Source organism: Microcaecilia unicolor, chromosome 1, assembly GCF_901765095.1.
Source record: "Microcaecilia unicolor chromosome 1, aMicUni1.1, whole genome shotgun sequence".
NCBI lineage: Eukaryota > Metazoa > Chordata > Amphibia > Gymnophiona > Siphonopidae > Microcaecilia > Microcaecilia unicolor.
Genome location: NC_044031.1, coordinates 15269012 through 15295790, shown reverse-complemented (window position 1 = coordinate 15295790; position 26779 = coordinate 15269012). Strand labels below are relative to the sequence as shown.

At 45.0% G+C, this 26779-nt stretch overlaps 3 protein-coding genes across 4 annotated transcripts in view; all 3 read right to left on the bottom strand.

The window, feature by feature from the left end:
* LOC115477517 overlaps nt 1-26779 on the bottom strand; it is an 881049-nt gene that overhangs the window by 263245 nt on the left and 591025 nt on the right.
* The window catches only part of LOC115463183 (gastrula zinc finger protein XlCGF7.1-like), a 227596-nt gene that overhangs the window by 146305 nt on the left and 54512 nt on the right, over nt 1-26779 (bottom strand). The window lies entirely within an intron of this gene.
* On the bottom strand, nt 14039-15862 carry LOC115459991 (gastrula zinc finger protein XlCGF26.1-like). Its single transcript, XM_030189855.1, has 2 exons — nt 15625-15862; nt 14039-15474 (listed from the first exon to the last, which is right to left on the bottom strand). The coding sequence occupies exons 1-2, from the start codon at nt 15860-15862 to the stop codon at nt 14039-14041; spliced, it is 1674 nt and encodes a 557-aa protein (XP_030045715.1).

Genomic DNA, 26779 nt, shown 5'->3' with positions numbered 1-26779 from the left:
CAATCCACAGTGCTTAATGCCTTAGCACTCAGTTCAGACACACAGTCTCTTCAAAGAACACAGCCTGAACTCTTTTGGGAAAGAGGAAAAGATCCCCCCCATTCAGGGTCACTCTATTACTTCACTGACCCTCCTCCCGCATGACCTTTCCCCTTTCCACTTTCAGCCCAGCTCTGACACCAAGAGTTCACCTGGTTTTTCAGTTTAATTTTCAAGGCATGAGCCCAGGCAGAAAGGTCCATAGGTTCCTCAGAGCCTGCCTCCTGCTCCTGCTCTCCAGCAGCTTGCCAGTCCATGGACTCATTCTCCTTCCCTCTGGGCAGGGTTGCCAGGTGGAAAATATTTTTCCAGCCTAAAGGAGCCCAAAATCCAGCCCAAAACCCGCCCAAACTCAAACCCCGCCCCTGACACCCCCGCCCCCGCGTCATCACCCCGCCCCCGCCGTCATCAACCCCGCCCCCGCCATCATCGGCCCCGCCTTCCCCGTCACTAACCCCGCCTCCCACGTCACTAACCCCGCCTCCCACGTCACTAACCCCGCCCACCGCGGCCGAAAAAGCCACCTAAAAAAACCGCCCGAAGCACAAAAACCAGCCCAAAAAACTGCAACCCGCCGCGGGCAAAAATTTCCCGCGGCGGGTCGCGGAAAACCGCCCAATTGGGCGGTAAAACCGCCCACCTGGCAACACTGCCTCTGGGTGGCTGTTTCTCTCTTACTTGATTATGTTCCAGGTGCCCCTCCCTTGCCTTGTCGGAGCCTTCTCCCGGGGAATGCTGGGGCCAATAATCCCTATACCAGGGTTTTCCCCGGAGATGCTGGGAAATGTAGTCCTTCTCCCACCTCCATTTTCTAGGGGGCACTACCTTTTCCCTTCTCCCTCTCTCTCCCTGAGGAATGATTAAAGGTAAGGCTCTGCTCTGTCTCCCTCGGCTCTTGAGCCTCCTTCCCTCTCCCCCCCCCGCCTCCACTTCCATCTGTTTGAAACCCTTATCCTCCCCTTCACAACAGACATTGGTTCAAGCGTACTCTTTATCTCTTTAAATTCTTCATCTGTTTTGAAACACCATTTCCCCACCAGGGCTTGACCCTTCACTGCATTCCACAAAACAAAAGGAGCAAGTTCCCATAAACCATCTTTTTCTTCTGCACAAACTGGCATGTTTGAAAATATAAGTGAGATTAAATAAAAATGCCACCAACAATAAAGAATGACAACGTGGAAGCAGCAGCTCATGGGTTTACTTGCTTTGTTTTGAGTGTATGCAGAATGACGGCTGCATGCGGAAGGGGAAACAGAGACAAACCTAAGTGGCTTCAACATTTTGACGTCATGCCGTCTCTTGGTTTCTCAATCAAACCTCCTTGGTTGTATGTGTATTGCTTTAAAAATACAGCCTGCTTACTTTTATCTCTACAGACTGCTCAGAGAATAAATTACTGGGCTGGAGTGTAAATTTTAAGGGGCTTCGACGTTAGCTGCAGAACTTAGTACAAGAACAGTGCTGGGTAGACTTCTACGGTCTGTGCCCTGAGAAAGGCAAGGAAAAATCAAACTCGGGTATCCATATAAAGTATCATATACCATGTGAATGAGTTTATCTTGTTGGGCAGACTGGATGGACCGTACAGGTCTTTATCTGCAGTCAGTTACTATGTTACTATGATTCGTATTGGGTAAATGAGACTTTTTATTAGAGGTAGGTTCACTTCAAAATGGAGAGTGTATAAGTCATTATTGTCTGAGATACACAATGATTAAGCTATATAACTGAAGAGAACTGAAAAGAAACAACAATACCTATCTATAGTTGAACAGAAAGGATAACAATCAGTACATCACTGGTCATTAATTACTACATCCAGGCTTCCTTATCAGCGAAGCTAGGAGTCTCTTGACCAGAATAAAGAAAGCTAATATATATATACACATCACTGATCATTACATCATCCAGGCTTTTTATATCAGCTTAGAGAAGCCCCTTTTTCAGCAATGCCAGAGTCTCATGACCAGGAAAAGGTCCTTCTATGTGATACGTCCAGTGGTGTGCTGGAGCCGGCTCGCACCGGCTCGCAAGAGCCGCTTGTTAAATTTTGACAGCTCTTGCGAGCCGGTTGTTATTGGGGGCGAGCCGGCTCCATTGCGGGAGGTAAGCATGGCAGGAGGGCGCCATCACTGGCCATGCTTACCTCCCCTGCCGCTCCGAAGCATGTACAACCATGTCCTTCGCCCCCCTCCGTCTTTTTTAATTACCTCCGTCGAAGCGCCGCCATTTAAAGCCCTGCTGCGTGCTGGCTGAACGTCTCCAGGCTTCCCCTGCTTGATTCGGATGATGTTCGTGCCTTAGTCCCGCCTTCATTCTGACGTCATTTCCTTTTTCGCAAAGGCGGGACTAAGGCACGAACATCATCCGATCAAGCAGGGGAAGCCTGGAGACGGCCAGCCAGCACGCAGCAGGGCTTTAAATGGCGGCGCTTCGACGGAGGTAATTAAAAAAAGACGGAGGAGAGCGGGAGGGGAGGGTGGGAGCGAAGGACATCTTTGGACATGCTTCACAGCGGCAGGGGAGGGAGGAGAATCGCTGGATGGGTAGAGGGGGGCAGGAGAGAGACTTGCTGAGCATGGGTGGGCAGAGGGGGGCAGGGGAGAGAATTGCTGGGCATGGATGGGCAGAGGGGGGCAGGAGAGAGAATTGCTGGGCACGGATGGGCAGGGGAGAGAATTGCTGGGCATGGATGGGCAGAGGGGGGCAGGGGAGAGAACTGCTGGGCATGGATGGGCAGAGGGAGGCAGGGGAGAGAATTGCTGGGCACGGATGGGCAGGGGAGAGAATTGCTGGGCATGGATGGGCAGAGGGGGGCAGGGGAGAGAACTGCTGGGCATGGATGGGCAGAGGGAGGCAGGGGAGAGAATTGCTGGCTATGGATGGGCAGAGGGAGGCAGGGGAGAGAATTGCTGGCTATGGATGGGCAGAGGGAGGCAGGGGAGAGATTTGCTGGCCATAGATGGGCAGGGGAGAGAATTGCTGGGCATGGATGGGCAGAGGGGGGCAGGGGAGAGAATTGCTGGGCATGGATGGGCAGAGGGAGGCAGGGGAGAGAATTGCTGGGCACAGATGGGCAGGGGAGAGAATTGCTGGGCATGGTTGGGCAGAGGGGGGCAGGGGAGAGAATTGCTGGCCATGGATGGGTAGAGGGAGGCAGGGGAGAGAATTGCTGGGCATGGATGGGCAGAGGAGAGAATTGCTGGGCAGAGGGGGCAGGGGAGAGAAGAGAATTGCTGGGTATGAATGGATAGAGAGGGGCAGGGGAGAGAGGAGAGTTTCAGGACATGGATGGCGGGGAGAGCAAGAGAAATTCTGGACATGGATGGAGGGGAGGGAAGGGAGAGAGAAGAAATGCTGGACATGGAGGGAAGATAGAGGAAGGAGATTAGATGAGGGAAAAGGAAGTGAGGAGAGAAACTGCACATGGATGGAGAAAATAAGCAGAAAGTCTGCGGAGGACCAGAAATGAAGAAGAAAGGAGGAAAGAAAAGAAATAAATGGAAAGAAAGCCCGGGAAACGGAGTCAAGGAAACAGATAGAGAGCAGCAGAATCAGATACTGGACCAGCATGATCAGAGAAACAAAGTCACCAGACAACAAAGGTAGAAAAAAAATAATTTCATTTTCATTATAGTGTTTGGAATATGTCCACTTTGAGAATCAGGTGCTGAACGTTAAAAGTTTATGTTTATTTACTTATTTATGGCATTTTATCCCATATTAAACATGAATTAGATTGGAACCTGGGATCATTTAATTTTTTTTTCCTGGAGAGAGTAATGTGTTGGCCGATGCCCCCCCCCCCCCCCCCGGGTATAGCCAGCTCTGCAATTTTTTTTGGGGGGGGGCGCAGGGGTGGACGGGGGGGGGCGCAGAGGTAGATGGGGGGGGCCGCCGAGGTGGACGGGGGGGGGGGGGGGCGCCGAGGTGGACCGGGGAGAGAGCCTGTTGTTAAAAATTTACCAGCACACCACTGGATACGTCTACGTCTATCCATAGATGAGTTTCTGGCTTTACTGTTCAAAGCTCCCCTTTTTATTAGTTTTTTTCAGAGCCATGGAAAATTACAAAGATGAGCAAGAGAATGTAGTCACATGCTCTTGATTTCAAGTATACAAGCCACTGGCCAGATGGCTTATCTCTTGAACCTTAAACATGCTCCACTTCCCATTTGCACCAAATAAATCAGAGACATGACTTCATCTTGTTAAGAAGAAGTTTTGGTCAAAAAACAGGAACTTTAAAGTATACTGTCGGTTAGAGCAAAGTTGAAAAACAATCTTTAAAATCTTCCATTACGGTATGTAATAGAATCACAGTCACATTACAGTAAATGAGAGCAGAGAGAGGAAGCACCAACTCCCTCTTTATCCTGAGACACAAACTGCTGCTGACACCTCTGGCCAGATGTTTCTGCTGCTTTGAGTGGAGGAGTAGACTAGTGGTTTAGGACAGCGGCCTGAGAACAAGGGGAACTGGGTTCAACTCCCAGTGCAGCTTCTCGTGACCCTGGGCAAGTACTTAACCTCCATTGCCCCAAGTACAAAATAAATACCTGTATATAATATGTAAACTGCTTTGATTATAACCACAGAAAGGCAGTACATTGCAATCCACTTAAATGCAAGGGTCTGGGACCAAAGAAATGCATGCAGTTAACCAGAGCTTGCACTTAACTGTTGTGACCCAAAGAAGCTTGACAGCTGATAAACATATGTACAGTACTGATTATTATTATGTACAGTATACAGTCTCAGTTAACTGACATTAGGCCTACTTGAAGTAATCAGTTATAGTCCTCTGTACACTCTTGGGTCTGTGAGTTCCATAGACTACGTCTGCCAGACGGTAAAAACTGTCACAGCACTGACATCCAGTGGCCTCCACATAAGCCCGCATTGTGTTGAGACTCTCCAGCATTCTTGCAAAAGTGACAGGAGGTTGTTGAATTTCATCAGCATGTGCCTCGCTGCTCATTTCTTCATCTGTTCCATCATCAGCCGTTGTTGCCTGCGTGTAGGCGCATATCTCGACATCAGTGCTGTCTTCAGCTGTTTGTAGATCATAATCAACAGCTACGTAACGATGAAACTGCTCTTCAGTAACACCGGCTGGGATGTCAATAGCCTGTTCATCTGACGCGTTTGCAACAGCTGCACCTCTCCCCATCCTTAACAAAGCTTGACTGTGTAACATGATTCCAGGCTTCTTTCGGCATATGTAGGGGATCCAACAGGGATAGATTACAAGCCAGATCAACAGCACGTTTATCCTTGCCAGTCTGGTCATCCATAACGCTCATCAGACAATGTAGCACAAGAGCCCGATAATGTTGTTTGAAATTGGCTATTATGCCCTGATCCATAGGTTGGATCGGAGAGGTAGTGTTTGGTGGCAGGAAGACCACCTTGACGTTAGACAGCCTGACATCATCCCTGTGTGCAGCACAATTATCACAAAGCAACAAAATCTGACGCTTTTATGCCTGCATTCTAGTGTTTTTAGCCACTGCTTCCAAATTTCCCCAGTCATCCATGAATTTGCGTTAGCCTCGTATGACACAGGAAGTCACTGAACTTTCTTGAAGCAACGGGGCTGTTTGCTCTTTCCAATGACGAGGGGTTCCAACTTCTCACTCCCATCCATATTGCAACAAAGGAGGATCGTCAGTCGGTCCTTCGATGCTTTACCTCCACTAGTTTTGGCATGTTTGAATGCAAGTGTTCCATCAGGAATCGCACGCCAGTAGAGACCATTTTCGTCAGCACTGAAAATGTCACGAGGTGCAAACTCATTCAAGATGGTAGGAAGAACTGAAACAGCCCAATTTTCAGCACCAAAGTCATCAGCGTCTTGTTTCTCACCATGCTGTTTCTTGAATTTTATGCTGTTCCTCTCCTTCCATCTTTCCAACCATCCAACAGTGGCTTTGAATTCAGTTAGTCCAAGACTTTCAGCTAGCTGGTTAGCTTTCTCCATAAGCAGTGGACCACTGACAGGAAACTGTCTGCTCCTGACTCGAGAAAACCACCGAAGAGCATCTTCTACCTCCTCAGCTTTTCCCACCCGTTTTTGTTTCCGTTGTGGATCTGTATTGTTTTGTCAGTCTTCCAGTTGGTCTTTCTGCTTCAAGACACGTGACTTTGTTTTCTAATTTTTTAAGAACTTCTATTCGTTCAGCCAGTGTTAAAGTCTTACAGTTCCGCCTCGACGACAACCCCGGTGTATGCTCCAACAACATTCTTTCCCCTAATCGGCCTGTGGCAGTTAAAGAGGTGGTAAATTTGAAACCTCGGTTGTCACGCGCCAATCGGCTTCCATATTCCATGCGCGCGCTTATGCGCAGTCTTTCCTGCAGAAAAGCAGTCTTAAACCATGCATATAAGCGAATCTTGCACTTATCAGTGGTGTGCTAAACCGAAGTTTGTCCCCATAGTAATTGATGGTGCCAAAAATGGGACCAAAGTATGGCATGCAGTTAAACAGAGCATGCGCTTATCCGACGTGCACTTAAATGGAGTGCACTGTAGATCTAATCTCCCTCACCTTATCAGCTGAGGACTCTGGGCCAGATGCTGAAAAGTCACCGTTAAATACCACATACACTGCGGTTGAACTCAGCCATTTTGAAACAGTGACCAATGCTGAAATCATATGCAAATGAGATGCATGGAAATTCTACAAGCGGGTCAGTAGGGAAAGCACCTGGCACAAGCGCAGTCTCTCGGTAAGCGCCGATGTTCTGTGCATGGCCAGGAAAAAGGCATGTGTCCAGAGATGTCCCATTCGGACTTATTTTATTTGAGCCTTTGGAGGCTTCTGTTGGCTAAGGACTGTTTTCTTAATAAAGCAGCCGGGGGGAGGTGTGGTGTGAAAGGAGTTGGCAAGGGAGGAGGCTGACCCAGCCCTTACGGCTGAGAAGTAAAAAGCCAGGGCTGTGTGTTGAGGGGCTTGTGTTGGGGCATCCCCTCCAGCATAAGGGAGAGGACTCCACCTGCCACTTATGTATGCGATGTGGAGTGAGATAAGTAGAGCAGAGAATTCTCAGTTGAGTATTAGTGTCAGTGAGAAAAAAAAGAGTGGAAAGAATAACTCCATAGCGAAGGCCAGAAATTCTCGATAGTCTGTTTTCCCACCAGCTTTTCCCAAAGGTCCAGGTAGTGAAAACGGAAGGGTGAAAGAGTCAGAAAGGTGCTTTTAAAAAAGTTATAAAGTTTTTTTTACAGAAAAACTTTGAAAGAGAACCTCTTCAACAAATGACAATCAATAAGTAATGTATTCAATAGGAACAGTAGTGGAAAGAGCTAGCGGGTGCAAAAAGAGGTTATTTCCCCACCCCGCAGGTGCGGTAATAACCCCTCCACCCGCAGTAAACCGGACGCCTATCATTTTCTGTCCGTTCTGCGGTGTTCAAAGTCGTTCACTCATTGGTGCTTATCGGCTGCTTGCTCCGCTTCCTCCAGGCTGCTTTAGCTGCAGGGCAGACAAGACACGCACCCACTAGTGTGATATCATCACTAAGAGGATCCCTGATTAGCCTCTCTTGAGTCACTTCAAATTTTTTACAATTCCCATTGGTGCAGCTCAGGAAGTCATCCTTTGTGGGCTTGGCACGTGCAGGGAGGGAGGACAGCCGAGAGAGAGAGACTCAGACTTGAGTTTTTTCCCCATCTCGAAGAAGCCTGCCACTGTTCTCCGATCAAGCTCCGTCTGTCTGCAGTGGCCAGTAAGCCTTATAATTTCCCTGTAACTTTTCGCTTCCATCCCCCTCCCTTCCTCAGTCCCGACCTGTCCAACATGTGCTGCTCTCTGTAGTTTGTGTGGAGGAGTGCAAAAAAAGATTTATTTTTTTCCCTTTATCTAATTTATTAATGTAGATTTTGCTTACACTTTTTTCACTAGTAGCTCAAGGTGAGTTACATTCAAGTACTCTGGATATTTCTCTGTCCTAGGGGGGGCTCACAATCTAAGTTTGTACCTGAGGCAATGGAGGGTTAAGTGACTTGCCCAAGATCACAAGGAGCAGCGGTGGCATTTGAACCGGCCACCTCTGGACTGCAAGACTGGTGCTTTAACCACTAGGTCACTTGGCCACTCTAAGAGCTGCAGTGCTAAATCCCTTGTTTCCCAGTGTCAAATCCCCTGACCCCCCCCCCCCCCCCCCCCACCCACCAGTATGGTATCTCCCTGCCATCACCCTCTCTCCCTCCCTCCCTCCCTCCCGACCTGTCCAACATCTCCCCTCCTCCTTCTGCACTTATTTCCTAAGTTCTTCTGACTCTGAGCAGATAGGCAGAAAAATAAATGATTGTGAAAAACAAAACAACCAGACAACAAGGGTAGAAAGAATTTTATTCTTCAGTTGGTGAATGGAAAATGTCAATTTTACAGTAAATGTATATTGCTTTCTTTTCATTTTGCAGCATGTAGGGTGCTATTTCTATTTCTCTAGTGTTGCAGGTCTGCCCTTAAGAGTATGGCTTCTTGGTGTTTAATTTGTGTTCAGTGCTTGTTGTGACTGAGGCCAGGTACTCTGTTTTTTTGTATGGAGTTTCTGCTTAAGCACATTGATGCTGTAGCAGGTCCCACTGCAATATTTAATGTGTTACATTTTCCTAGGTATGGTGACGGGTCCTTAAGAGTATAGGGACTGCTTCATATTTGCTGAATGGAAGAGAAGGGTGTTTCTTGTAGTGGGGAAGGGAGAGAATGTAGGGGAGGGGATCAATTGGTGAAAGCAGGGGAGGAGGGACGGAAGATGGGGGGATGTGTCTTCGATTTTTGCTTTATTATTATTGTTGTTTATTTTTACACTGTAATAAAAAGATTTAAAAATAAAGTCAACTGTTGAGGCTATGGATGGGGACAGAGTTTGAAGGGACGGGGTGAGGATGGGGACAGAGTTCGCAGGGATGGGGCGGGGACAAACTTTGTCCCCGCGTCATTCTCTAGAACAGACTTCCTGAGCCAGTATGTCAAGCTCCATCTCTGGCCGTCTTCAAATCTAGGCTACAAGTCCACCTTTTTGATGCTGCTTTTAACTCCTAACCCTTACTCACTTGTTCAGTACCCTTATCATCCCCACCTTAGTAATTCCCTTATCTCTTATTTATCCTGTTTGTCTGTCGAGCAGGGACTGTCTCTTCATGTTCAAGTGTACAGTGCTGCATACGTCTAGTAGCACTATAGAAATGCTAAGTAGTAGTAGTACGAATTCAGCCCCTAAAATGCTATGTAAATACAGAAACTGAAGGCAGATAGGGGCTGATATTCAGACTGCGGGAGGTAGCCAAGCTGCATTCCACAGTGAACGCTGTTTCCGGTGCCCAGCATTGACTATCTGGTTTATATTTGGCCAGGGTTGGCCAGTTTCAACTTAACTGGCCAAGCCGATATTCAGCACTGGCCGGTTAAGTTGGAACCTGCCAAAGGTAGGCCTTCTATTGACGTGCTAGAATATAAATCAAAACAAAATCCGGTAAATCTAGGATAGACTCTACCTGGAATCTATATGGGAACTCTCCGACCCAATGGTTCTCCAATCTTACAAGGAAAAAGGCCTCAAAGAGCTCTGGGCTACTCTGTATCTATAGAGCTGAACAGATCAATTAGACCCTCTCTTCATCATCGGCCATAAAAAGCCTTCTCATCCTAGGTAACATCAAGCACCTTCAATCATATACTTTATACTCAATGTTCCGTTATTACATAAAATTCTTATCATCCTACACGGTACATTACCTCTTCTGTTTCAATGCTTCCAGGCTCGTCTATCAAACGGTGAGCTATAGTAGGAAAAAGGACACTTATCTTTTCTTGTGCCTGTTCTTATTTGTCGGCATTAGACTCATCTGCTACTTTCTTTATCTCAACAACATTTCAAAACTTTTGTGTTATGACTTGCTGTCTTCACCCCTCTACCCCAAGCCGACAGTGGCCAGCGTTTCGCACTGCTGCTTCATGGTCTTGGCAGCAGGGTTACCACATTATATTACTCGGGGCAGCCAGATTTGGCTGCCAAACTTAGCCGGCAATGCGCTGAAAATCAGTGGTTAGCCAGTTATATTGTGTAACATAATCAGCTGTCTACTAAGCGTTAACAGGATGCTAGGAATTATTAGGAAAGGGATGGTGAATAAGACCGAAAATACTACAAAGTCTTTGTATCGCTCCATGGTGCTTCCGCACCTAGAGTATTGCATTCAGTTCTGATTGCCGTATCTCAAAAAAGATATAGTGGAATTAGAAAAGGTTCAAAGAAGAGCGACTAAAATGATAAAGGGGATAGAACTCCTCTCGTATGAGGGAAGGCTAAAGAGGTTAAGACATAAGCATCGCCATGCTGGGACAGACCAAGGGTCCATCGAGCCCAGCACCCTGTCTCCGACAGCGGCCAAAAGCACAATTTGTCCCGCCCATCTCAGAAATAGTGAGTTGTTCCCACGTCCATTCAATAACATTATATGGCCTTTTCCTCCATGAAGCCGTCCAACCCCTTTTTAAACTCCGATAAGTTAACCGCCTTAACCACTTTTTCCGGCAACGAATTCCAGAGTCTAACTATGCGTTGAGTGAAGAAAAATTTCCTCCGATTCGTTTTAAATTTACTACACTGCAGCTTCATCGCATGCCCCCTTGTCCTAGTATTTTTGGAAAGCGTAAACAGATGCTCCACATCAACCTGTTCCATTCCACTCATTATCTTATAGACCTCTATCATATCTCCCCTCAGCTGCCTTTTCTCCAAGCTGAAGAGCCCCAGCCTCTTCAGCCTATCCTCATAGGGAAGTCGTCCCATCCCCTGTATCATCTTTGTTGCCATTCTCTGCACCTTGGAAAAGAGATGGATGAGGGGAGATACGATTCAGGTCTACAAAATCCTGAGTGGTGAAAAACAAGTAGAAGTACCGTATTTTTCGGACTATAAGACGCACCTTTTTCCCCCAAACTTTGGGAGGAAAATGGGGGGTGCGTCTTATAGTCCGAAGGTAGCGAGTTTTGGATCGCCGTCCCCTACTTACGCGATGCCATGTTCCCTGGTGGTCTAGTGACGTCGGGGCCGCCCATCGCACTGCTCTCCGTGCTCCTGACTGCTTCCTGACGGTCTTGGCGATATTCAAAATGGCTGCCGAGATTCTCGGCGGCCATTTTGAATCTCGCCGAGACCGTCAGGAAGCAGTCAGGAGCACGGAGAGCAGCGCGATGGGCGGCCCCGACGTCACTAGACCACCAGGGAACATGGCATCGCGTAAGTAGGGGACGGCGATCCAAAACTCGGACAAGACGCACCGGAGCACCTAGGTTTTAGAGGAGGGAAAAAGGAAAATTTTTTTTTCCTATTTCCCTCCTCTAAAACCTAGGTGCGTCTTATGGTCCGGTGCATCTTATAGTCCGAAAAATACGGTAAATAGATTATTTACTTGTTCCAAAACTACAAAGACTAGGGGACACTCGAGGAAGTTACATGGAAATACTTTGAAAACAAATAGGAGAAAATATTTTTCACTCAATGAATAGTTAAGCTCTGGAACTCTTTGCCAGAGGAGGTGGTAACAGCGGTTAGCGTATCTGGGTTTAAAAACGGTTTGGACAGATTCCTGGAGGAAAAGTCCAAACTGTTTGCCCTGGGATTTGTAGTATGGATTGTTGCCATGATTTGGATTTCTGCCAGGTACTTGTGACCTGGCTTGGCCACTGTTTGGCGGGCGGGATGCTGGGCTAGATGGACCACTGGTCTGACCCAGTATGGCAACTGTTATGTCCTTGAACCTTAGCAGAGATTGGGTGGAGATGCAGGTAACTGGGAAGCGAAACCGGTGCTGGGCAGACTTCTATGGTCTACACCCTGATCGTGACTGAATAGATATGAATGGGCTTGTGTGTAAATTTTAAGGGGCTTCGACATTAGCTTCAGAACTTTTAGTACAAGAAGAGTGCTGGGCAGAATGTGCCCTGAGAATGGCAAGGACAAATCAAACTTGCGTATACATATATAGTATCGCACACCATGTAAAATGAGTTTATCTTGTTGGGCAGACTGGATGGACCATACAGGTCTTTAGCTGCCGCCATTTACTATGTTTATCTAATCAGAAATGTTTTGAGGGCAATGCTGGATCTTTCCATTTCTGTGCAATGCAAACTTTGCCAATAAGCAACAACTGTCTGAGAATGAACATGTCCACCACATATGTACCATATCTCCCTGGGTGGGGCATCCCCTCCAGCATAAAGGAGAGGACTGAACTTGCCACTTAAGTACCATACTAGAGTCCAGAATTTCTCAACAGATTGTTTTCCCACCAGCTTTTCCCAAAGGTCCATATAGTGAAAACGGCAGGTCAAAGAGTCAGAAAAAAAGTGTGAAATAAAATTTTGTAGAGAACGATGTTGAACGAGAACCTCGTCAAAAAAATTACAATCAACGAGTAATGCATTCAATAGGAACAGTGGTGGAAATGAAATGGCGAATTTGGAAATACTGAAAGAGCGAAAGCATCACTTGGAATGTGCAGAAAATTTCAAATATAGTCCATAGATTACCATGCAGGAATAACTTGGCCAAAGGAAAATTAGCTAGATCACTAGGTAAGAACAAAGTCCTTATATGAGAGTTAGGCAGGGGAAGCATAAGGGGAGTCAAGGCAGGTGAAATAGATTTCAGAGAGCAAACCTTCCTCCAGCTAAGACGAACAGAAGAAATAAAGGGGTGATGGCATAACAATGGAGACCAATTATGTGTGTTGGCAAAAAGATAAGCTAAAAGGTTATAAGAGGAGGTTAGAGACTCCTCCAATCGGACCCAATGCGACTGAGCAAAGGGATTTATCCAACAATGAAGTGCTTTTAAACAGGCAGACCAAGAATACCATGGCAGATCTGGTAGGCCCAAACCGCCAAGCTGCTTAGGTGTCAAAAGTAGATGGGATTTGACAAGGGGTCTTTTCTTATACCAGACATAACATACGATGCTTGATCTTAATTTCACAAAGAAATTTCTGGGAACAGAAATCGGCAAGGTCATAAATAACAAAAGAATTACTTTACCTGAGTGACCTTCCCAACTCAATGTAACAGAATTCTATAATACCAATCTCTCTTTTAGATCTAAGAATTTACAATCTCAGATGCAGAAATTCTTATAGAAGACCTCGTAGGCATGGAGGAGTTTTCTCATTCAAACATCTAGTTTTTGAAGATCTTTACGAGGCCAGTCTACAATAACAAAGTTATTTGATAGTACAGGAAGTCTCTTATAATAGTCATTACTGATTTTCTCACTCCCCAATTTCTGCTTTATAGTTATTTCTTTCTCCACTAATAGATATTTATATATGCCTTCCTGTGCGGATTCTTCGGTGCTTTCTGAGGTTTGCCTTCTAACTGAAGCTTTTATTGCACTCAGTACATATAAATGGATTCACACCTATGTGGCTTCTCTGGTGTTTTTTTTAGGTGTACCTTCTGACTGGAGTTTTTACTACACTCGGAGGTAAATGGTTTCATACCAGTGTGGATTTTCCAGTGTCTTGTGAGTGCTCCCTTCTCAGTGTAGCTTTTAGCAAAGTACATGCAAATGGCTTGTCTGGATTCTCTGGTGCATTATCATGTATTTCTTCAACCTGAAACTTTTGCCACAGTCAGCTTTTATTACACACAGTACAGCTAAATGGTTTTCATTCCTATTTGGATTCTCCAGTGTCTTCTGATTGTTCCCTTCTCAGTGAAGCTTTTATCACACTCGGTACTTGTAAATGGCTACACTCTCGTGTGAAGTCTATGGTGCCTTGTCAGTTATCCCTTGTCAGTGAAACATTTACCACACTCAGAACATGTAAATGGCTTCTCTCCCATGTGCATTCTCTGGTGTCTTGTGAGGTGTGCCGTCTGACTGAAGCTGTTATTACACTCAGTACAGTTAAAAGGGTTCATTCCTCTGTGGATTCTCCAGTGTTTTTGGAGCATTCCCTTCTCAGTGAAGCTTTTACCACACTCAGGACAATGGTTTCACTCTTGTGTGGACTCTCTGGTATTGACTGAGGTGTCCCTTGTGCCTACAGCTTTTATTACACTCAGTACAGTTAAAGGGTTTCATTCCTGTGTGGATTCTCTGGTGTTTTTTGAGGGTTGCCTTCTGACTGAAGCTTTTACTACACTTAGTACAGTTAAATGGTATCATTCCTATGTGGACTCCCTGGTGTCTTGTGAGACTGAAGCTTTTATTACATTCAATGCAGTTAAAGGGTTTCATCCCTGTGTGGATTCTCTGGTGTGTTTTGAGGTGTGCCGTCTGACTGAAGCTTTTATTACACTCAGTACAGTTAAAGGGTTTCATTCCTGTGTGGAGTCTCTGGTGTATTTTGAGGGTTGCCTTCTGACTGAAGCTTTTATTACACTCAGTGCAGTGAAAAGGTTTGATTCCTGTGTGGATTCTCTGGTGTACTGTGAGGTTTGCCTTCTGCCTGAAGCTTTTATTACACTCAGTGCAGTGAAAAGGTTTCATCCCTGTGTGGATTCTCTGGTGTGTTTTGAGGGTTGCCTTCAGACTGAAGCTTTTATTACACTCAATGCAGTTAAAGGGTTTCATCCCTGTGTGGATTCTCTGGTGTGTTTTGAGGTGTGCCGTCTGACTGAAGCTTTTATTACACTCAGTACAGTTAAAGGGTTTCATTCCTGTGTGGATTCTCTGGTGTGTTGTGAGGGTTGCCTTCAGACTGAAGCTTTTATTACACTCAATGCAGTTAAAGGGTTTCATTCCTGTGTGGATTCTCTGATGTGTTGTGAGGTTTACCTTCAGACTGAACCTTTTATTACACTCAGTACAGTTAAAGGGTTTCATTCCTGTGTGGCTTCTCTGGTGTGTTGTGAGGTTTACCTTCCGACTGAAGCTTTTATTACACTCAGTGCAGTGAAAAGGTTTGATTCCTGCGTGGATTCTCTGGTGTACTGTGAGGTTTGTCTTCTGCCTGAAGCTTTTATTACACTCAGTACAGTTAAACGGTTTTATTCTGGTGTGGACTTTCTGGTGTCTTGTAAGACGTGCCTTCTGAGTGAAGCTTTTATTACACTCGGCACAGTTAAAAGATTTCATTCCTGTGTGGATTCTCTGGTGTATTGTGAAGGTTGCCTTCAGACTGAAGCTTTTATTACACTCAGTGCAGTGAAAAGGTTTCTGTCCCGTGTGGATTCTACAGTGCCTTTGGAATGTTCCCCTGTCAGTGAAACGTTTATCACACTCAGAACATGCAAAAGGCTTCACTCTTGTGTGGATTCTCTGGTGCATCAACATGTTATACTTCAACCTAAAGCTTTTGCCACAGTCAGTGCATAGAAATCGTTTTAATCCTGAATGGATTCTCTGGTGGATGGTGAGTTTCCCTGTGGCAGTGAAGCTTTTATCACATTCAGTACTGGAAACTAGTGTCTCTCCTACATGGAATTTTGCATTTCTTATGAAGTTTTCTTTCTGATTGAAGCTTTTGTCACAATCAGGATATGAAGATTATCTCTCATCAGTGTTGTTTTTCTGGTGTTTTGTAATGTTTTCTCCATTGGTAAAGCTATTCCCATATTCTTTACTTGTATACACCAGCTCTTCCTTCCTACTGAAATCTTTCCCACACTCAGATGTAGAAAGTGTCTCTTTTATGCACTTTTTCTGTTGTTCTTTTAGTTCTCTCTTTTGACGGACGTTTTTCGCATAGTTCGTACATGTAGATGGTCTATTTTCTGTATCAGATCTAGGATGTGATTTCGGAATTAAATGATTGCTGCGGAATATCTCACAAATATCACAGAAACACCTTTGCTCTCTCATCTGGTTTGTCTGCTTTTCCCCTGTCTGTATGATATCACTGGTACTGTTTTCACACAGATCTGATCCTCCTGTTGAATGCTTTTGTTTATTTTGATTTTTTTCCCTTTTTTCCCCAGTCAGAGCAGGAAGGAGTCTCCTCTTTCTCTCTTTCTGATAACATCTTTTCCCCTTTAGACTTCTCAATGAGCTTCCAGTCATGTGTCTTTGTATTACTGTTTCTGGGATCATCTTTTTCTAAAAAAAAAATAAAAATATATAAAAGAGCATTGTAGAATATTGTAGAACAATTACATCAGTTCAGTAATACAATAACTCTTCATAAATCTGTCCCCCCCCCCCCCCCCCCCCCCCCCCACTGCTGATCATTACCAGAGATGCAGGTAGAATATATGATCATATTCAAGTTGATATTTATTTTTGTAATATCTTCATTAGAACTACACAATGGCAAGAACAACAATATCTGTAAGAAGAGACATAACAGTATAGCGTGGTAATTTTTCAAGTTTCATTCCCCCCCCCCTCTTCCCCCCCACACACACATTCACTGCAAGATCTGCAATAACAACAGACCAAAACCTTCCCTAAAGTCCATACTTCAAGTTATTGGTTCAGCAAGTAGCTATGAGAACGGTGTGGCAAACGATCCCACACTGGGGACAAATTTGTTGAAAAGACATCCAGTCTCTTCATCTTCGTTAGGTTGACAAGTTCATTCCTCCAAGCAGCCTGTCTCCAACACATCAAAATATTCTTTCCATATAAAAAAAATGCCTTATGCAGCTGACGATTAGGCCTCAATCTCAAACCCAAGGAAACAAAGTTCGAGAACAACTGAATGTGCAAGACGCTTCAGGTGTTTCATGAGCAACCGCAGCTGATCACTCATAAGTACTGAAGGCCCCGAGGGGTTCTAAAATCAACAAGGCCCCTCCACCCTTCCTATCCACAGAAGGATCTATTCCAATATTAAAGCCCCGTAGAACTAAAAGAGGAAAATGAAGATATGGTGCCACAACTTTAATCAGGGAAATGTATGTGTTAGGCAGTGAGAGGCTGATATGCACTGTACAGTCACTCTCGGTCCCTTCCCCCTAGGAGGAGAGGACACTTCAGCCCTAGGGGCTGGAATACGAGAGACATCGGACTTAGGTGTAGGCGCAACCAGTAAAAATCATGTGATTTCTCCTAAACTAACTTGTGATCATATATGGATTTTCCTGTAATATTGTTTTTTTTTTTTATGTATACATAAATGGCAATTTCCTACATTGTATCCTCCTCTCCTCTTGTGTTCACATGCACACTTTGTGGCAATTGGCTAATTCCTTATCAGTAAAGCGTGATCACAGCGTGGAAAACCAGCTAAGTAGTCTGCAGCATGAAGACTCTTTAAATGTCTCAGAAATTTCCACCATACGCCCAAATGTGAAGGTCTTCCTTCAAATGCGTAGATGCTCTATAGAATATAAACGTTTTATATATACCTTGCAATAAGTTGAAAGATTACCTTTAAAAGCTTTACAGGACTTAATCTATTCAATGTCTTTAAATATTGTCACTGCTTAATACGGATATAGCTTAATATTGTCACTGCCAAGCGATGTTACTGCTTGTCGCAGACACTTCTTAAATGATTTAAAATCCCCACCACACGCTTCAAATGCTTATATGCTCACAACATGTTGATAGAACTCCGTTAAAAGCTTAAACACTCACAGACTTTAAAAGCTTTATATATATCTTGTAACATGTTGAAAGACTTCCTTGAATGTTCAAATGTTTACAGACCTAACCATTTAATGCTAACCCAGACCGATACTGCTTAATAACGATATAGCTTAATGCTGATACCACCTGGTATTGAAACAGCCCGACACGGACAATGCTTAATGTTGATACCGCTTGAGGCTAAGACTGATAAGTGTGTACACCACCTGAAACTACATTTAATCACGGCTTAATGTTCACACTGCTGATGTTGGCAATGCCTAATGCTAATACTGCTTGATGCTTAAACAAATTCATATTCACCAATACCCTTAAGCACAACCAAACAACACGAACCATAGCCAAGATGAACACCAACAAACTGCTCATGATAATCTACTTCCTACCACTAATTTACCACGCATGGACCACTCCCAACATAAACAGCATTCAACCCACAGCACACAAACCCTACAAACAACTCATCCACAACTCACCAGACCAAAAGAGCAACAACCAACTAAAAGGAAAAACAAATACATACGGAAACAACCAACAGAAAGGTAACAAAGGTCACAATAAAACTAGACACCAAGAAAACAGGCAATTAATAAAAATCAACACATCCATGTCCCAAACCAAACCTTATTACTCAATCTAAATGGGATACGTAAACGCCAGATCGGTAGTAAACAAAACAGAGACCATAACAGACTGGATCACCACAGACAATCTCGACCTCCTATTCATCACTGAAACCTGGATCCACAACTTTAAAGACCCAATAATTTTAGTTTTATGCCCACCAGGATACAAAATCACCCACTGGACAAGGAACGGGAAAAAAGGAGGAGGATTAGCTATAATATACAAATCCGAGTTCACCATCTCAACCATAGCTGAATCCATTCTGCCACAACTCGAAATCGCCTCGGTCAGAATCAATCACCCAAACCTGCAAGAACACCTCAACGCAATCATACTCTACAGACCGCCAGGAAACTGGCAAGATACCCAAACACACTTCATGGACTTCATCTCGAACACTTGTGTCTCCACCTCAAACCTTATCATAATTGGAGATATCAATTTACACCTCAAAGAACTTACCTCAATAACACCCAAGAATGTAAAAAGTTCCAACAATTATGGGATCTTCACGGACCTAACATGCAACCAACTCACAATAAAGGACACACACTAGATATCATATCACACAAATTCGATCCTGACTCCAACCTCACACTAATAGACACAAAATGGACACCAGCCCCGTGGTCAGACCACTACAAAGCACACATCTCCCTCCAATGGCAAAAGATTCAATTAACAAACAAGAACGAAAAACCTACTCCACGAGAGGTAAAATAGACCCGGTAACATTCTGGCAACAGATATACCACAACAGATGGACAATAAAGACAGACACAATCCAATTCCTACCAGAGTGGGACGATAGATGTAGATCAATACTAGACAACATTGCCCCAAGTCAAACCAGAACCACACACAGAAAGAGCTCAACACCATGGTTCAATGAAGAACTGAAAAAACTAAAAACACAAGTTAAAAGATTAGAACGAGCGTGGTATAAAAAGAAAGATGACCTTACACTCAACGCCTGGAAACAACTTCAAAGAAAATATAAATATACCATAAGACAAACCAAAAGACTATATTACAAAACTGTAATTGGACCAAATTACAAGGACACACACAAATTCTTCCAACTCGTGAACAAGCTATTAGATATCACACCAGTCACAACCAACAACAAAGATACACCAGAAGCAGACAATCTCGCGAAATACTTCAATGAGAAAATCGTACAACTACGACTAAAAATACCTGTCAGCACCATCGACTACGCCGAACTCCTCGACTGTCTAGACCCAGACCCTGGTGCATACCCAGCAGACAGAACCTGGACCAACTTCGAGATATTATCGGAAGATTCCATCTCTCAAACGCTCAAAAGATTTGCCAAATCTCACTGCAAATTAGACATATGCCCAAACAACCTAATGTCATTTGCACCTCAACAATTCATAACAGATCTAACGAACCACTTCAACTATATGTTACAAAATGGACTCTTCCCGAAGGAGAAAGGAAACATTCTTCTCACCCCCAAACCCAAAGACGCAAAGAAAAGCGCTAGTGAACTAACCAACCACAGACCCGTAGCATCCATTCCCTTAATAACCAAAACAACGGAAGGGATAGTAACCAAACAACTTACAAACTAAACAAATTCTCAATATTACATGATCCCCAGTCAGGATTTCGGTCTAACCACAGCACTGAAACAGTACTAGTAATTCTAATGACAAAATTCAAACAAACGAGCGCAACTGGCAAGAACATACTACTTCTACAATTTGACATGTCCAGTGCCTTTGACATGGTCGATCACGGAATACTACTACACATCCTCGAGTACTTCGGAATTGGAGGCAATGTCCTCAACTGGTTCAAGGGGTTCCTAACCACACGATCATACCAAGTGACATCTAATTTGACCACATCAGCCCCATGGATACCTGAATGCGGAGTACCACAGGGAACCCCCCTCTCACCGACTTTATTCAACTTAATGATGATACCCTTGGCCAAACTACTATCAAACCAAAACCTCAATCCATACATATACGCAGACGACGTAACGATCTACACCTCCTCTCAGAAAACTTATCTACCCCAACTTGACATTTCGTCCTTTAGATTGTAAGCTCTTCCGAGCAGGGACCGTCCTTATTGTTAATTTGTACAGCGCTGCGTAACCCTAGTAGCGCTCTAGAAATGTTAAGTAGTAGTAGTACATCCCATTTAAACAAGATTTAAAGGAAATTTCTAATGACATCAACCAAAGTCTACATATCATGCACTCATGGGCAGATGCATTTCAGTTTGAAACTTAATGCAGAAAAAACTCAATGACTTATACTCACCTCTCCACACAACACGAACAAATTCACCACCATTAACACACCAAAACTGAATCTTCCAATTTCAAACACCCTAAAAATCCTTGGAGTTACCATTGATAAACACCTAACACTTGAAAACCATGCGAAAAACACAACAAAGAAGATGATCTACTCACTGTGGAAATTAAAAAGATTAAGACCTTTCTTCCCAAGAAACGTCCTCCGCAACCTGGTACAATCAATGGTACTCAGCCATCTGGACTACTGCAATGCACTCTATGCTGGATGCAAAGAACAAATAATCAAGAAACTTCAGACAGCCCAGAACACTGCAGCCAGACTCATATTTGGTAAAACAAAATATGAAAGTGCTAAACCCCTAAGAGTAAAGCTACACTGGCTCCCACTTAAAGAACGCATCACGTTCAAAATATGTACCCTAGTTCATAAAATCATTCACGGAGATGCCCCTGACTACATGTCAGACGTGATACACCTACCACCCAGGAACGCGAGGAAAATCATCACACACCTTCCTCAACCTTCAACCAAGGCCGGTGCTGGGCTGGTTTGTACGGTGTGTGTCCCGTTTTGATGCTGATTCTACTTTTTAAATTATATATTTTTAAAGAGTTTTTTTATCCCATTTTTTAGCGATTTTGTTGGGACGAGCCTGGCATTACATATCTATGTTGGTTTATCTCCGACAGCCACTTTAGCATTTTTTTGGTGCAATTTTCATCCTGGTTTTAAATTACATAAGTACATAACTAATGCCACACAGGGAAAAGACCAAGGATCCATCGAGCCCAGCATCCTGTCCACGACAGCGGCCAATCCAGGCCAAGGGCACCTGGCAAACTTCCCAACATACAAACATTCTATACATGTTATTCCTGGGATTGTGGATTTTTCCCAAGTCCATTAGTAGCGGTTTATGGATTTGTCCTTTAGGAAACAATCTAACCCCTTTTTAAACTCTGCCAAGCTAACCGCCTTCACCACGTTCTCTGGCAACGAATTCCAGAGTTTAATTACGCGTTGGGTGAAGAAACATTTTCTCCGATTTGTTTTTAAATTTACCACACTGTAGTTTCATCACATGCCCCTAGTCCTAGTATTTTTGGAAAGCGTGAACAGATGCTTTACATCCACCTGTTCCACTCCACTCATTATTTTATATGCCTCTATCATGTCTCCCCTCAGCGTTTCTTCTCCAAGTTGAAAAGCCCTAGCCTCCTTAGTCTTTCTTCATAGGGAAGTCGTCCCATCCCCGCTATCATTTAGTCGCCCTTCGCTGCACCTTTTCCAATTCTACTATATCTTTCTTGAGATGCGGCGACCAAAATTGAACACAATACTCAAGGTGCGGTCACACCATGGAGCGATATAACGGCATTATAACATCCTCACACCTGTTTTCCATACTTTTCCTAATAATATCCAACAGTCTATTCGCTTTCCTAGCCGCAGCAGCACACTGAGCAGAAGGTTTCGGTGTATTATCGACAACGACACCCAGATCCCTTTCTGGTCCGTAACTCCTAACGTGGAACCTTGCATGACGTAGCTATAATTCGGGTTCTTTTTTCCCACATACATCACCTTGCACTTGCTCACATTAACGTCATCTGCCATTTAGCTGCCTAGTCTCCCAGTCTTGTAAGATCCTTCTGTAATTTTTCACAATCCTGTTGCGAGTTAGCGACTTTGAATAACTTTGTGTCATCAGCAATTTAATTACCTCGATAGTTACTCCCATCTCTAAATCATTTATAAATACATTAAAAAGCAGCGGTCCTAGCACAGACCCCTGAGGAACCCCACTAACTACCCTTCTCCATTGTGAATACTGCCCTTCAGCCAGTTTTTAATCCACAATAGGACATTTCCTCCTATCCCATGACCCTCCAATTTCCTCTGTAGCCTTTCATGAGGTACCTTGTCAAACGCCTTTTGAAAATCCAGATACACAATATCAACCGGTTCCCCTTTGTCCACATGTTTCTTTACTCCTTCAAAGAATTGAAGTAAATTGGTCAGGCAAGATTTCCCCACACAAAAGCTGTGCTGACTCGGTCTCAGTAATCCATGTCCTCGGATGTGCTCTGTAATTTTGCTTTTAATAATAACCTCTACCATTTTCCCCGGCACCGACGTCAGACTCACCGGTCTATAATTTCCCGGATCTCCCCTGGAACGTTTTTAAAAAATCGGTGTACATTGGCCACCCTCCAATCTTCTGGTACCCACGCTCGATTTTAGTTTTAAACAATTTTATTGATGACCTATCACAGACAATACAATATTCATACGCTATGTTCAAGATACATCAGGAAACAAATGAACAACTGTAATCACAACATAGAGGTAGCCATCACTTTTCTCTTTAGCTTCCTCCCTCTCTACTCCCAGCTATTTCTCTTTTATCCATACCTCTATATCCCTCCCCGCAACCCCCCTTCTGCCCTTCCTTACCCCTCTAATATTCCTCCCCCCTGTAACCTCCCTCCCCCCTTTGTCCACCCCCCTTCCAGGCAGCTACATATCTCCAATAGCCCAGGGAAATTGACCTATTCACTATCTAAAACCTGTAGCTAATTTCGCTGGGTCCAAGCTCAGTCGATTAAGGATGGAACTTCGGGCCCTAGGGGCTAAAGCATTGATATATGATTCCCATATTAAGTAGAATTTACGCTGTGTTTTGGGTTTATAATATGAATCTCGCAGCTCCATTAGTAGCAACGCATGCCACCTGTTGCGCCATTGCCAAAACGATGGTGCCTCTAAATGTATCCAGTTAACTAAAATGCATTTTTTTCCCACGAGACATGCTTTAAAGATTAGCAGGTTATGACTACGGTACCTTTTCCCCTTCAGTAAATTCGACCCCCAAAAGGGCCGTTTCCCGGTGTCAATGTCACCCTCCGCCCCAGGATTTCGCCTAAGAACTTCGCTATTTGTTCCCAGTAAGCGGATATCGCTGCACAAGCCCACATAGCATGATAATAGTTATGATTGGGATCTCCACACCTACCACAAGCTGATGATTCCGCCCTACCCCATTTGATATAATCTTGACAATGAGTGTATGCCCTGTAAATACTTCTTCCTTGCATTCCCTCAATTCCGCGCTACTAATCCGTCCCCTGATCTGCCTCAAGCTGCTCCTTAATACGTCTATACTAATCTGTTTCTGTATATCTGCCGTCCACTTCCTGGCCAACTTTTCGAGATTCTTTGGTGACCACGCTCGATTTTAAGGATAAACTGCATATCACTAACAGTAGCTCCACAAGCTCATTTTTCAGTTCTATCAGTACTCTAGGATGAATACCATCCAGTCCAGGAGATTTGCTACTCTTCAGTTTGCTGAACTGCCCCATCACGTCCTCCAGGTTTACCGTGTAAGTCAGTAAGTTTCTCCGACTCGTCCGCTTGAAATACCATTTTCCGACACCGGGTATCCCACCCAAATTCTCTTCGGTGAAGACCGAAGCAAAGAATTCATTCAATCTCTCCGCTACGTCTTTGTCTTCCTTGCATCGCCCCTTTTACCCCTCGGGTCATCCAGCGGCCCAACCGATTCTTTTGCTGGCTTCTTGCTTTAATATACCGAAAAAATTAGACAACAATGCTGTCATTTTATTTTGATTAATTACTATTTTTTACCTAGGAAGCTTAGATTTATGTCTCAGTGCAAGTCTTGTTTTTATTTTTTATTGTTTTATGTGAATTATGCCCTAAATAGAGATTGATTCAAGACTCTGAACATGGAACCCATTTAAAGGCACTCTGGGGCTCATTTTCGAAAGACAAAAATGTCTAAAAAGTGACAAAGAGCATTGGACAGTTTCTCACAAAAAACATCCAAATCAGTATTTCCGAAACCTATTGTTCAGACGTTTTCCTACGCTGTTTGTCTGCAGCGTGTGTCCAAATCTCAAGGGGGTGTGCAGGGCCGGTCTTTGGGCGAGGGCGACGCCTAGGCCTCGCGCTCAAGTGTGCTTGAACTCCGCCCCCGACCGCCCGAGTTCCAGTCCCCTCCCTCTGAATTTAAAAGTCATTAAGTTACCTCGTCTGGGTTATGGCGGCAGCAATGAAAAACGTTCAAGCTGCTCAGCGCTTCAGGAGACTTCCCTTCCCCCTCTCAGCTTTGGTCCTGCCCCCTGAACAGGAAATGAGGACGTGACCAGAGCGGACAGAAAAGAAGGCTCCTGAAGCGCCGAGCTCACACGCTTTTCACTGCTGCTGCCTGCCGCTGTAACCCGACGAGGTAAGATGACTTTTAAAATTCGGAGGGAGGGGAACTGGAGCTCGGAGGGAAGCCTTGAGCTGGGAGGGAGGGACGGAGGGGGGCCTTGGAGGAGAGAGGGTCCTGAAGCTGGGAGGGAGGGGGACCTTGGAGGGAGGTCCCTGGAGCCCTGGAGCTCGGTGGGGTGGAGCTAGGATGGGGCCCCATCAAAGTGGTCTGCTCAGGGCCCCACACTTACTAAGAACCGGCCCTGGGGGTGTGCTAGAGGTGGAATTTGGGTGTTCCCAGTGGTGTGCTTGAGCCGGTTGTTAAATTTTACTGAATTTTGCGAGCTGGTTATTGATGGCGCAGGCAGCAAGCACACCAACAAACATCTGGGGGGAGGGGGGTCTCCTTCTCTCTCCCTTCTCCTCCAGCCCCCCATCCGCCCATAAGCCCAGCATACCTCAACTTCCTACCTCATATCCTCCCTCAGGTTCACCCATGGTCCACCTGGACTTTCTCTGTTGTCTTGCTGATTGATTCCCTCTTGCTTGCTTGCATTCTACATAGAGTGGGTTATCTCACAATCACTCATTATCAGTCACTTGGGTTTCCACCACTGAGACTCACCCGCTGCCAGTCACTCTGCCAAAGAAGGTATTTTAACAAGGGGAAAAAACAGGAAATCCTTACCTAGAGACATCAGACTCTCCATAATTCACCTTCATCACCTCCCTGTAAAGCTCCTTCTGCCCTTCATCTAAATACTCCCACTCCTCCTGGGAGAAAGAGACAGTGATGTCCTCAAACGTCACCAGCATCTGAAACACAAACCAGAATCACACTTAGGAACAGACAGAGGTGCTCAGAATGCATTAAATTCCAGGTGGATTTATTCTGTTGACATATTACCTCCTGCATCTGAAACAAGGTGCTCAGAATGCATTAAATTCAGGCTCCTGACATATTCCTCCCTCATGTCTTTGTTGTGAGGTTATAACTGTGCACATTTTACCTATGTTTTGTGAGAATTCCCCAACAAATTGAGCCTACAAATAGGGGGGATAATGTGGGAAATGCAATAAATAGAATAATAACAAACAAACACCTGGCTCTTCTATGCTCCAGGACTGACTCCACCTAAGCTATCTCCCACTCAGCATTCTCAGCCTCCAGTATGACCCCTCCCCATCAGTTTTCTGTCTCCAGCTTTATTTCTCTTTTCCTTCATTCCAGCACCCCCACCTCCTCTGCCGGTTCCTTTCTTCATTCTTCCATACCATAGCCTAACAATCTGAACCCTCCCCCCCCCCGGGCCCCCCAGTAAAAAGACAGAGAGCTCTCATCGCTCATATCTACCCCCCATTACATACAGTGAGTTCGCTTGCTGAAATCCATCTTGCCCCAGCACAGACACTTTCATAGCGCTCTCATCAAATAGGATATCATGTTGGCGAGAGCTGGGGGAAGATGGATTTCAGAAAGAGAACTAATTGGTTTGGGTCATCTATGATGCTGTGAGTACTGGGGAGGTTGAAAGAACTGTGATGGAGTGCGTAGGGGAGTGGGCCCCCACTCCACAGTTCTCTCAACCTTCCCAGTACTCACAGCATCATAGACGACCCAAACCCACTCTAACTCACAGTCTCCCCACAGCTCTTTGTGAATGCTGCCAATACATCCCTCCTCGGTGCATCCAGCCACCTCCTCCTCCCCCCACGTGGATTCCCCCAAATTCTGCCACTGTACTGCACTCACATGTTTCACCCACCCATGCCACCTCCAGCTTTCCCTCATCCCTTTCTCAGCCTGCCCTTTTCGTCCCCCCCTCTCCCTCCCGCCCTTACCTCTCCTTTCTCTCCTTCGCCGATGCTCTAAATGCAGGAGCAAGAGGACAAGTGCTGCACGCCGGATCCTAAGCTCCCTTGCCGGATCCTACCACTCTGCTGCACTGGCTGAATGTGAAACCACGAGGCTCTACGGTGTCCCCAACGGTTCAAATTCAGCCGCCAGTACAGCAACCGCGCGCTCTCTCTCTCT

Bases quoted from the DNA above. Each gene is read 5' to 3' on its own strand.
- LOC115459991 (XM_030189855.1), bottom strand. From the start codon at position 15,862: ATGAGAGAGCAAAGGTGTTTCTGTGATATTTGTGAGATATTCCGCAGC. The intron at 15,475-15,624 runs GTAAAGAATATG...AATTCCATGTAG, and splicing joins GGAAGAGCTGGTGTATACAA to GAGAGACACTAGTTTCCAGT.